General features: G+C 45.9%; 1 protein-coding gene across 5 annotated transcripts in view; it reads left to right on the top strand.

The window, feature by feature from the left end:
- The window catches only part of NIN (ninein), a 96,733-nt gene that overhangs the window by 61,800 nt on the left and 21,996 nt on the right, over window positions 1–12,937 (top strand). For 3 of the 5 annotated variants that reach the window (XM_058666396.1, XM_058666395.1, XM_058666394.1), the window contains exons 14-20: window positions 545–683; window positions 2,451–2,572; window positions 3,673–4,178; window positions 5,069–7,198; window positions 8,319–8,444; window positions 8,554–8,623; window positions 12,060–12,275. In XM_058666396.1, coding sequence (XP_058522379.1) covers window positions 545–683; window positions 2,451–2,572; window positions 3,673–4,178; window positions 5,069–7,198; window positions 8,319–8,444; window positions 8,554–8,623; window positions 12,060–12,275 — 3,309 coding nt within the window. The remainder of the gene's footprint in view (window positions 1–544; window positions 684–2,450; window positions 2,573–3,672; window positions 4,179–5,068; window positions 7,199–8,318; window positions 8,445–8,553; window positions 8,624–12,059; window positions 12,276–12,937) is intronic. The other 2 variants (XM_058666392.1, XM_058666393.1) reach the window with 2 other exon arrangements.

The following is a 12,937-nucleotide window of genomic DNA, read 5'->3' as shown; positions in this document are numbered from 1 at the left end:
ATCCTTTGCTCATTTTTTTTAAAAAAAAGATCTATTTATTTGAAAGACAAAGTTACAGAGAGAAAGAGAAATCTTCATCTGCTGGTTCATGCTTTACGTGGCCACAAAAGCCAGGGCTGTGCTGGGCCAAAGCTAGGGTCCTGGAACTCCATCCAGCTATCTTCCACAGGTGGCAGGGTGCCAAAAAGCTGAACCATCTCCTGTTTTCCCAGGGAGCTGAATCACAAGTGGAGCAACTGCAACTCAAACTGGCACCCGTGTGGAATGCTGGTTTCACAGGACGCAGCTTAACTTGCCACACAACACCAGCCCTTTGTCCATTTCTTGAGTTCTTTGCCTTCTTACTTTTAAAGTTGTAGTGCTTTGTATGTGTTCTAGTTAAGGTCTCTTATCAGATTTAAAACTTGCAAAGTGTTTCTCCCAGTTTTGGGTTGTCTTGGACTTTTGTGATGCTGTTTTTTGAGGCACAGAAGTTTCTAGTTTGATGTCTGATTTTTTTTTTCTATTGTTGATTGTGCTTTGGGCACTGGTTTTTAAACTGCAGATTTTGCAAGACCAAGTGGATGAGCTCCAGTCTGAGCTGGAAGAGTACCGTGCACAAGGCAGAGGATTTAGGCTTCCCATGAAGAGTTCGCTGTCCGAGGAACTGGACGGTAACGGCTGTGGCCTTGAGCCCAACCAGGGTAAACACATTCAGAAACTGTCTTTCCGGTCTCTGCCTTTGACCTTTGTTTATAGAACCAGTTGCATGTAAAATCACACATCTTTGGCACCCTGAAAGGAAAAACAAAAAGACATTGGCATGACTCTGCTTGAGCTGTTTCATTTGTGGGCTGGTGGTTCATGTGTCCTTGAAGTCTTCATTTCCATGTGCTTTTGATAGGCATCAGGAAAGGAATGGAAAATTCAAACCACAGGGATATTTGCTTTATGGAAGACAAACACACAAAAACTTGGCTGCAAAGCTGTGGCCTTGGAGTTAGAATTCAGACCCTGAGCTGACACCGTCCCCTCCCTCCCTGTGAGAGTGCCTGACTGGTATGAAGATGGTTCTGAAGAGTGGGCCAGCCACAAACCACATGATCTTCAGCTGGGAACCTGCTGCTGCCTGACCTGAATGTCTTGCCTTTGCAAGACAACAAATGAGATAAATAAGGGTTAGTCTTTGAGAAGGATTCAGAGTAGCCACATTGGAAAGCTGACTTGGTTACAAGCCCACACATGGTCACCCACAGCCTATTCCAACCTTTTGAAATCCTGCCTTTTTAGTGGGGTGGATTAAGAATGAATAACTGATCCTCTATTCTTCTGTCCATAGTTTTTCTCAGTACTACTTGAGGCAGAGTACGATTCTTCCCAACGCCACCTATTCTCATCTCCTTTTCTTCTATGATAAATAAGGAATTGGGAAGGGAGAGAAATCGGTCTCCAGGCCTTTCCTTAGATTCTTGGCTTGCTGTGGTCAAGGATGGAGGCCACCAGAGTAGATGGTGTTGCATGCCAGCTGTCTCTCTGGGCTTTTTCGTAGCCACACAAGTGTTGAGGCCACTCTTTGTGGAAGAGTGGAGCTGAATCCCCAATGTATTACTTCTCAATTGGAGATATAACTGAACATGTGAAGACAAAAACCCAGGAAAAAGAGTGAAACATTCAAAACCAGTAAATAAAGAGTCTCAACCCCCTGCTGCCCAAGAAGAGACCCTTTCTCCCATGTACCTGTGAACCCCACATAAGAAAGATGTTTTCAGTCTCCCTGTCGCAGGAGTATTGGACATCTTCTGTGTATCTGTATATTAACTCACTTAAACTTAGGTTTTCACATTTTCTCATCCCCCTGGGCAATGCAGAGGTAGACTCAAATGGATGTGTTGAGAATCACACTCCCATTCCACCCCCTCCCAAAACACCCTTTATCCATGTTCCTAACCTATGCCCATTTTTTCCGTCTTATTTTAGTTGAGAATTTAGGATGAGGATAACTCTGGGAATTCTGTATGACAGTATGTATCTTATAATGTTGAGTGACAGGTGGGGTAGCTTGAGCCATGACATGACGTCCTCAGGGTAGATCAGCCAGTAGGTGGCCATTCATTGCCCTGTCATTTAGCTCCTCTGCTGCTGTGTCCCTCACCAGGCAGCATTTCCGTGAAGAGGTGGTCATCCATAGGCACCAGTCTCCACACCATCCCTCCCTGCCTGCTGTTAAGGAAAAAAAAAAAATAGATTCTATTATGTATTGGTTCAGTCCCTATCTACAGAAACATCTGTGCCCCTTTGTGTTGTCTTGTTTGCCCTAATGCTAGAGAAGCGAATTCTCTGGGCTTTCACTTACTCCCAGGGCATCAGCTGCGTGGAAGTTCAGGCTCTGAGGATTTGTCCTGAAGTCAGATAGATTGAAAGGCCCTGCTGAACCTGCTGCAGGATCAATGAATGGTCCCATATGTTTGCAGGGCTGGGTTCTGAGGAATGCAATCCCTTGAATATGAGCATTGAGACGGAGATGGTTATTGAACAGATGAAGGAACAGCACCAGGAGGATATGTGTCGCCTAAAACTGGAGCTGGAAGATAAGGTAAGTCCCTGCCTCCCAGCCCGCACCCGGACTTCTTTGGCCTCTGACAGCCCTTTGTGCACAGGGTCTTTCTCAGTCCTTTGTCTTACAGAGCAGCACTTTTCTCTGGGCTGCCTCTTGTGTCTGGTGTTGTCCCAGACCTATTGACTCTGGATGGTTTTATAGGTTCCCTCCAGGAAGAGAGTTTCTTCATGGTATCTTCAGCCTTGGAAAACATGAAACTTATCACTTCAAGTCCATCATGTTACTTCCAACTTGTTAGAAAACTCTTACAAATAGAAAGCCCCTTGGTGTAGCATTGCCTCCTGAGTTGGGATCAGGTTTGGAATGTTGGCTTCCAATCCCCTTACCACATGGCTTTATACCCACTGCCAGCCTTCCCTTTCATCATGCCTTAGAGGTACCCCGTCCTTCCGCCTCACCCAGGAGTGCTCTCTTGTCCACTAAACCCCATCCTCTTTTTGATTGTGCTGTTACTGCTTCTCTCTGCCTCTGGGTAGTCTCCTTACCATCAGCATTTGCTACCAACAAATGCTGCCTCCTGCATTAAGCTGTTCCAGACCGGCCTGGTAACCTGATATTTCTCTCCTTGGACTGGAATATAACCTTCCAGAAGAAATTTTGGATATCTTTTACACTCTCCATTCTACCCTTTAGTACACTTAATATTGTCCTTCCCATGTCTACATTGGGTTTTCCCTTGATATTGGGGACCTTGCATTACTAAACTTTGTATTCCCATGAATACTTTAGAGTACCTGAGCCATGTTGGATAAATGAATTTAATTAATCACTTTGAGGCCCTAAAATTGTAGTTGGAAAGGATACAAAAGACGGCAAGCCTGTCTAGGATGGAGAGTTTGCTCAGTCCTTTATAGGACTATTCAGAAACTAATGAAATTTGGCCACATTAAAAATTGAAAATAGAAAAAAAGAGCACATGATGCCTGACTTGAGAATCCTGCTTCAAGTGGATTGCAGTGTTTGCAAACAAAATGGGAAACCTGAGGAATGTCAGTAGGGGGAAAATAAGTCCTTGCAGCCCCCTGCCATGGTCTGGTGTTGAGTGACCTTGTGACAGTGTGGCTGTCTGCCTTTAGGTGCACCACTATGAAATGCAGCTGCAGGAAAGCAGGGCTGCCTGTGAAAAGGAGCAGGAGGCCACGAAGCAGAAGTACGAGCAGGAAGTGCATGCCTTGAGGAAGCAGATTGGTGACCTGAAACAGGAAATCGCCGAACTTCAGGGGCAGGCAGAGGTGCTGAAGGAAGCGCACCGGGAGGCCACCAGCAGGCATGAGGAGGAGAAGAGGCACCTACAGGCCTCCTTTGAGGAGCAGCAGACTGGCCTGCGGGAGCAGCTCAGGCTGGAGCATGAGCAGGAGCTCCAGGAGAGGCTGGAGCAGGCAGAGGAGCGGTTTAGCCGGGAGAGGGAAGGCCTCCTCCAAGGCAGCTCCTGGACAGAAGAGAAGGTGAGAGGCTTGACCGAGGGCCTCGAACGGTTTCACCAGGAGCAGCTGAAAAGCCTGGGGGAGAAACATGCTCTTGAGAAAGAAGAGCTAAGGAAAGAGCTCGTGGAGCAGCACCAAAGAGAACTTCGCGAGGCAAGGTAAGAAAGGGAGAGGAAGGGGTGTCTCCAGAAGTGGCGGTCAGTTAAGGGGACAGTTAAGGAGCACTCAGAAAGCCCGGCTGCCCAGGGATTGATTAGATTCTCTTACAGTTTTCAACCTGTTCTGCCACTGTTGTGATCTACGCCTACCTGGGGGTCATTGGAAGTGGTTTTTGCAGAGGATTCCTCGTGCTAAGATGCTTAGTGTGTCCCAAGGCTCTGGATGAGGCTGAAGTGATCTTCTCTGTGGTTCCTTCCCAGTTCTGCTGCTCTGAGAACAGCTGTTGGCTCCCCAGGCTGCATTCTGGCCAGTGGTATTCCCCCCCTCCCCCCAGTGTTGGGACTTACCACTTTCCTTGTACAAAATCCCAGGCTCACTTGAGGACTTTGGTGCTGCACGCCCTGACAAACTTAATGCCCCTTTACTACATGAGAGGCAAAGTAGAGGGAACCTGTTAACATGTGTGCACGTGCGGTATATGCGGCAGCTGTCCTCAGTGCATGCTGAAGTACAGTGAAGGAATGACTTACATTTCCTAAGGTAGGGGTTCAGGTTCAAATGCACTTGATCATTTGGTGTGAAATAGTAGCTCAGGTCTTTGGTTTAAAATCCATGAACAGACACATGCAGGGGTAGGCATAATACTTGAGTGATATAAACTTGCCCCAACTCCTGCAAGAGGTCAGTGTAAGTGGCACGAAGGTGGCCATTCTCACCTCTGAGACCTGACATTCCTTCCCGGTGTAGGTGAGGCACGGAGGAGTGAGTGGAGGTCATTTTAAGAAAGCAGTGTGTGCCTAGCAGCTTCCCCTCTGCATAGAGCCATGTTTTTTGTTTGCTTCCGGAGGTGGCGGCAGCGCCAATAATCCTATATGTTGACCACATTTAGGGAAAAAATGGAAACCGAGTGTTCTAGAAGAACCTGTGAGCTAGAAGCCCGGTTTCAGGCCGACTGTCAGAAAGTCACGGAGAGCTGTGAAAATGCCTTGCAGAGCCTGGAGGGGCGCTACCGCCAGGAGCTGAGGGAGCTCCGGGCGCAGCAGCGGGAGGAGAAATCCCAGTGGCAGTTTGAGAAGGACGAGCTCACCCAGGAGTGCGCGGAAGCCCAGGAGCAGCTGCAGCAGACTCTGAAGCGGGAGAAAGCCACTTCCCTGGTCCTGACCCACGAGAGAGAGATGCTCGAGAAAACGTACAAAGAGCACCTGAACAGCATGGTTGCCGAGAGAGAGCAGCTGCTCCAAGATCTGGAAGAGCTGAGGAAGTTGTCCGAGAGCCAGCATTGGCGCCTCTCAGACCAGGCGCTGCAGCCAGAGAGCAGAGTGCACGGAGATGTGAGTGGCGGTGAGCAGGAACCAGGCCTGACCGGGGCTAACCAGCTGCTGGCCAGCCAGCGACTGGAAAAGCTCCACGCGGAGCATGAGCTCCAGCGGCAGGACTGGACATGCAAGCTGCTGGCCCTGGAGAGCATGCACAAAGCGACCTGTGAAAAAGCCGATCGGGAGAGGGCTCAGATGAGCTCAGAAATCGCCAGACTGCAGGATCGAATCAGGGAAATGCAGCAGGTGCCAGCTCATCTGGCTGAGTCGCAGGGCAGTGGTGAGGCCATGGGAGAGGAAGTGGAGGACGGAAGAGGAACCATGACGCTACTTCAGCAAGGGCAGCAGCTGCTGGAGGAGAACGGCGACGTCCTTGTGAGCCTGCAGCGGGCTCACGAACGGGCTGTGAAGGAGAATGTAAAGATGGCTGCGGAAATTTCTAGATTGCAGCAGAGGCTGAGAACATTGGAACCGGAATCAATCACGTCCTCTCACTCCAATAAGGCAGCCACTGAGTTTTTTGCAGATTCTATGGACCAAGTGGAATCGTTTTTGTCCCAAAACCAGTCGAAGCAAGGAGACAGCGTAACCACCCGGCGCCGCCTAAGCAACCCACAAGACAACGAGGCCCAGGACCAGGAAAGTACAGAGACAGGTTCTGTTCCGAGACACGAGATCAAAATGGAGGAGTCTGACGCTTCCCTCGAGAGTTTCTCAGAGCTTGAGAACAGTGAGGGGACCAGGACTGAATCCTGGGACCTTCGGGTCCGGATCAGTCAGCTTCGGGAACAGCTGGCGAGTCTGCGGGCAGATTGCGATCGTGTGTCCGAAAGGAAGCAGCACCTGCTGTGCGAGGTGTCCGTGCTCAAAAAGAAGCTCAGGCTACTGGAGAAACTTCCCGAGGTTCCCTCCAAGTACAAGCTGCTGTACAACGATATGAGCCAGGAAAATGATTGCCTACAGGATGAGCTGAGCGTGATGGAGACGCGCTACGGTGAGGCCCTAGAGAACAACCGGGAGCTCAGGTCTGAGGTCTTCCGATTGCAAGGCGAGCTGAGGAAAGCCGAGGAAGCAGCTGAGACTTTGCTTAAGTTGGAAAAGAGCTACGATGATATCAGGGCAGAGAACGAGGAGCTCAGGGATCTGGTGTTGAGACTTCAAGAACAGCTTGAAATGCTGCAAGAAGAAACGGCAGGACAGTGTGACTGTTCCACCTCATGGGACACCCGTGTGGATGACCTGGAAGGGGAAGTTGAACTCAATCAGACGCTGGAAGAGTGTGTAGCCAGGGGCCTCAGTGTGCACCGCATGACCAAAGAAGGGAAGCAAGAAATGCTTTGCCTGGAGCAGCAGAAGATGCAACTCTTGGGAAAAAGCAAAGCATGGGATGCTGGCTGGGGCCACAGAACCAGTCAGGTGCGTCCAGAACAGGCTTGCACACAAGGTCAAGTTAAACCAGAGGAAGACACAGCTCTCCTGGGCTTTTGGGAGGAGTGCTCTCGACGTCAGGTCACCGTAGCCGAGCTGGCCCTGGAGAAGAGGAAACTCCAGGAGCTCACACGGAGGTTGAGGGAGCGAGTCACGACTTTAGTTCAACAGAAAGGTGGGCCTGGCCAAGGGGAGGAAGAGGAGGAGCTGAAGGCAGTGATGCACGACCTGCAAACGGCGTGCAGTGAGATGCAGCACAAGGTTGAGCTTCTGAGGTAACGTACGCACCTGCTAGACCCTGCAGAAGCCCATGGAACACCTCACTAAAGCTAACGTGTGCTGCTTGCTGTGCCTAGAGAGACTAACCCGCTAGGCTTCCAGCCGAGAGCAACACTCCCGGCTCCCTCCTGCTTCTGTGTTGTGTATTAACTGATAGACTCACCTTGCCTGGGAGGCATTCCTTTCCCTCTGTAGCTCACTGGGGCTGTGCAAGTGCCAGCTGGCAGGCGTTGGCTGTTAAACCACAGGCATCATCTGTGTGTGTCTGTACCTCTCTTAAGGCTGTACAATGGATACGTGCTTTTGTCTTTGTTGTTGTTGTTAAATGAATGAATGCCTTTTGTGTGTTATTGACTCGCTTAGTAGAAAAGATCTCTGTCCTGTTCCTAACACTGGAAAGATGTTTTGTGGTTTATAGTTTTTTACTTACGTCATTCCAAGTACTCGCTGACATCCTGTACACTTCTTTAAGAACATATAATTTGATCAAGGAGCCACCAGCTTCCTATAAATCTGCTTGAGAAGGAAAGACCAAACTGGAACTAATTGGAAGCACTGCTCATCTGACCTCATCAAATAGGATTGCATGAGGCTTCCCACAAGTTTGGTTTTTTATTAAAAGTAGAAAATATTACATCATGACTGAAATATCTTAATGCCAGGAAATAAAATAATTTATTCTGAATGGAGATTTTCCTCCTCTGCCCTCAGACCATTCTTAGTTCTAAAAAATCAGAACATGATGAGATGAATGAACCCACGGAGTAAATGCAAGAGTTTCTGTGGGTACCTGAGGACTGTAAACCAAAGAGTACCCTGGGTCAAGTCACTGCCTGCTTAGAGCAGGTAGGACTTGGGACAGAGAAAAATGAAGTTGTTTGCTCCAAATTCTTTTCTTAGCAATGACTGCTGAAACACACAACAACCGGAGTAGACACTCAATTTTCCTCTTACTTCCCACCATATGTCATCACCTGATTTCCAACTACTAAGAGGCTCTTAACTTCCACTTCCCTAACTGGCATGGAATTCTTATTGGAAGTTACTAGAAAATATTTTCCAAGTATGACAGATGACTGCCTCGTTAAAACTTGTTTTTTTACATCTCTACTTCAGATATGAATCCGAAAACCTTCAAGAGGAAAATTCTATTTTGAGAAATGAAATTACTACTTTAAGCGAAGAAGATAGCAATTCTAACCTGGAGTCGGGGAAATTAAATGGATCTCGGGAAGAAATGTGGTGAGGCATAGCGTGCTTAAACTTTCCTACAACATGTTGACAAAGGACAAAAAATTATTTTGCTTCAACTTTTAGAGTTTGACTCTCAGGTTTTTATTGTTTTTTTTAGGCAAAAAATAGAAACAGTGAAACAGGAAAAAGCTGCAATTCAGAAAATGGTTGAAGATTTAAAAAAACAAGTAAGGAATTGCTTAATATTTTTCAATGCTTACTGATTCTGAAATGTATCTTCTTTGGAATTTATAAATGTGTAGCACATGCTACTAGCATAACATGTACCTAAGGAGGAATGATCCGTTCAGCACATGCCAAGTCTGACTCTAATGTAAATTCCTGTTTTTGCGAGATGAAATGTTATTTTTCAGGCCCTAAATGCTTAATATAAACTTTATAATCAGTGCAGATAGGAGGTGACACCTCTGAAACCTTACTTATGCCACCTCTAACCTTTATGTAGTTCCAATTAACATGTCTTAATTTCGTCACCAAGACTGCCAAGTAGGAAGTTCAGGACAGAATTTCTGATTTGGAGTACCAGTTAATTAGCACACCATTTCACAGAATTGTGAGTTATTCATGTTGCTTGTGTTGTTTAGTGCTCAATCTGTACGGGTTGTGTTTTTTATTTTTGTTTTAATCCATGTATTTATGTGAAAAGCAGAGTTATGGAAGGAGAGGAGAAAAAACAGACATATCTTCCATCTGCTGGTACACTCCCCAGATAGATGCAGTGGCTAGGGATGAGTCAGTCCAAAGTTGGGAGCCAGAAGCTTCTTTGGGGTCTCCCATGCAGGTGGCAGGGGTCTGGGGACTTGGATCATCTTTGGCTGCCATTCCAGGCTGTTAGCGCTGGATCTGAAGTGGAGCAGCCAGGACTGAACCAATGTCCTTGTGGAGTATTGGCCAACGCATCAAGAATCCATCTGAGGGCCTGGTGTTGTGACATAATGGATAAAGCGACTTCCTGAGATGAAAGCATCCCATATCAATCCAGGACTATCCCAGCTGCTCCATTTCCAATCCAGCTGTCTACTATTGATCAGAGAAAAGCAACAGAAACTGCCCAAGTGTTTGGGCCCCTGCCTCCTGTGTGGGAGACCCAGATCAAACTCCTGGCTTCAGCCTGGCCCAATGCTGACTGATATGGCCATCTGGGGAGTAATCAGTGGGTGGAAGATCTCTCTTTCTCTCATTGACTCTCTGAGTCTCAAAATAAATAAATACATAAATGTATATATTTTAAAAATTCATCTGAAACATTTATTAGGGCTTACTGGGCAAAGCATATTTTTAGTACTTGAAATAAATCCATGATATATTTTACAATTTTATAAAAATCCTGCTGAAAAGCAGTCAATATGAATGGTGAAATCAAAAGAAAAAAAAGAGATAAAAAGATGATTTGTTTCATTGTTTACTAGGGAAGTGTGAGGTTTTCATCATTTTAATGCTATTATCTAGTATTAAAAAGGATATGAAGAAGTAAATCTTTGTTGAAAACACTGTACATTGATGATACTAGGAGAAAGATGTTTTGAGAAATTATTAAAACAGTAATTTAGGAGCATACTTCGAAAAGTGCACAAAATGTTTATTGAAGTGCATTTGAGCAAAGATGGGGAACCAACCCAGCTGACATCGGTTAAGGCAAACATAGTGTACATATGTATGTATGGAAAAGGGAATTAAGAGATAAGTTTATTTTGCTGTAAAAGGTTTTAAATATACACATGAAAGACCTTCAAAAAAAATTGGGAATAGGATTTGTGTTCAGGCTACTGGAGTCCTACATTGGAGTCCCTGGGTCTGATTCCCAGCTTGGGCACCTAGCTCTGGCTCCTTGCTAATGCAGACCTGGGCAGGCAGCAGGGACAGAACGATTCCTGCCACTCAAGTGGGAGAGTTCCTACCACCTCATTTTGGTCTCGGTCCAACACCAACCACTGCAGGTATCTGGGAAATAAGTCAACTGATATCATGCTGTTTCACCCACCCTCCCTATCATCTCTTAATTTTTTAAATTAAGCTCATAAAAAATGCTTATTATGAAAAAAATAATACATGTCAAAGATTTCTGCAGGCCAGTATTGTGACCCAGCAGGCTTAGCTGCCACTTGCAGTGCAAACATCCCAATATGGGTGCCAGTTCAAAACCCTGCTGCTCTATTTTCTTCTTTCCCCTCCCCTCAAAGATTTGTTTATTAACTTGGAAGGCTGAGTTACTGTGGGTGAGAGAGACAGAAAGACACTACTTTGATCCACTGATTCACTCCCCAAGTGACTGCAATGGCCAAGGCTGAACCAGGCTGAAGCTAGGTCAGAAATGCAGCAGCCCTGAACATGAACCAGAGCTGCTGTATGGACAAGATACAGCACTCCAGGAGGTAGTTTTTTTTTTTTTAAAGATTTTATTATTATTGGAAAGCCGGATATACAGAGAGGAGGAGAGACAGAGAGGAAGATCTTCCATCCGATGATTCACTCCCCAAATGAGCCGCAACGGGCCGGTGCTGTGCCGATCCGAAGCCGGGAACCAGGAACCTCTTCCAGGTCTCCCACGCGGGTGCAGGGTCTCAAAGCATTGGGCCATCCTCGACTGCTTTCCCAGGCCACAAGCAGGGAGCTGGATGAGAAGTGGAGCTGCCGGGATTAGAACCGGCGCCCATATGGGTTCGGATCCCGGGGCACTCAAGGCGAGGACTTTAGCCGCTAGACCATGCCGCCGGGCCCTCCAGGAGGTAGGTTTAACCACTACATTCCAACACTGGCCCCAGCTGCTCCACCTCCAATCCAGGTCACTGCTAATGTGCCTGGAAAAGCAGTGAAAGAGACTGCCCTAGCAGTTGTAGACATTTGAGGGGTGAAACAGAGGGTGGACAATCTCTTCCTTTCTTTGTCTACCACTGGGCCTTTCAAAGAAACAAATCTTTCTTTTAAAATATGCATCAAAATAAACATCCCTTTTGCTTTCATTTTTCTATAAGCTTTGTAAGCTTCCTGTATACATTCTTGTATACATTTATCTTCTAACTCGGCAATCCTGCTTTCTCATAAACAGTAATCCTAAATGAAAAAGCCTTCTCTGTATAAATAGATTTTTCTAGCAAATGACTTTATTTCTTTGTAATTAAAGGACATGATTAAACTGTCAGTGTTGGAATGGAGTGATGCACTGAGGAATATCTCATTACAGAGAATATCCTAGTCAGTGAAAAATACAGCCATGTGCTAGTGTCTGAATGCACTGACTTAGAAAGCTTAGTAGTCTGTGAGATAGTGTAAGTGCAAAGACAGGCTGTCAAAACATGAGATGATCCACTATTTTACTACCGAGAAGTTAAGCATCTCTGTCTCTGGGTTTTGTGTCTGCCTGGGGAATGATCTGGAGGCATCTGTGTCCAGCTATGTGGTACAGGTCCCCATGGAGTGGGTTTAGACCATATCCCACTTGTTCATTCGCTTCTGGACTGACTGAATTGTAATAATGAGTATGTTTTATTCTTACTAAATATGTATATTTTACAACTTTACCAAGAGAGAAAGTAGTGTCTAGATCTGCGTCTGCAGCAGAAGTAGGGTAGCAAGTTTTTGAAAACTGATCTTGATTTTAATTAGCTTTCAGAGTTAAAAATCAAAAACCAACAGTTGGATTTGGAAAATACAAAACTAAGCCAAAAGAACTCTCAAAATCAGGACGAACTGCAAGAGCTTAATCAACGTCTGGCAGAAATCCTATGCCAAAAGGAAGAAGAGCCAGCGAGCAGGGCATTCAAGGAATGGGAGCAAGAAAACTCGAATCTCAAAGACGAACTGGAGCGTTGTAAAGTGCAGGTATGACATACAGCTACCCTACAGATGTTGTGGGGAGGAAATCTCAAGAAATAGAATGTTTGTGCCAAAGTTTGTGTTCTTCAGTGCTTAAACAGAATAGCATGGGAGTGGCAAATGAGCAGACACTTTGGTAAGTGCAATCCAAAGTGTAGGAGCCAGCTCAAATAACAAATGAAAACTTCAGTTTAACAAAGGTGGCTCCCAAAGACAGTGTTTGCGTAGTTGGGCAGGCATTGGGAAATGAGTTAACATTAGGTTCATATTCCATGCTACATACCAGGATAAAGTCCAGTTGAATTAGAACTATAAATATACAAAGTAAAACGATGCAGGTACTGGAAGAGAACCTGCCTGTATTTGTTTTTCATACTACTGGGAAATAAGACTATGACTCAATAACCAGAGGCCGTAAAAGGAATAATTATAAAAAAAAAAAAAAGTCACCTGCCAATGCACGCTATAAAAAAATGCCACAACTGACTGGGAGAAACTATTTACAGCACATAGAACTGAGGCAAGGGTGAATATCTCGACTAGTACAGAAGTCTGAAAATTGGATGGTCATAGGCATAAAAATTTGCTAGCAAAATCACAGAAATGCAAATCAATAATTTGTCACCTGTGAAACCCACAATTTAGAAAGATGATAGGCAGAGCCTTAG

The sequence above is a fragment of the Ochotona princeps genome, chromosome 6, assembly GCF_030435755.1.
Source record: "Ochotona princeps isolate mOchPri1 chromosome 6, mOchPri1.hap1, whole genome shotgun sequence".
In the NCBI taxonomy this organism is placed as follows: domain Eukaryota; kingdom Metazoa; phylum Chordata; class Mammalia; order Lagomorpha; family Ochotonidae; genus Ochotona; species Ochotona princeps.
The sequence above is the reverse complement of the archived record's forward strand: the minus strand, read 5'-3'. Positions and strand labels throughout refer to the sequence as shown.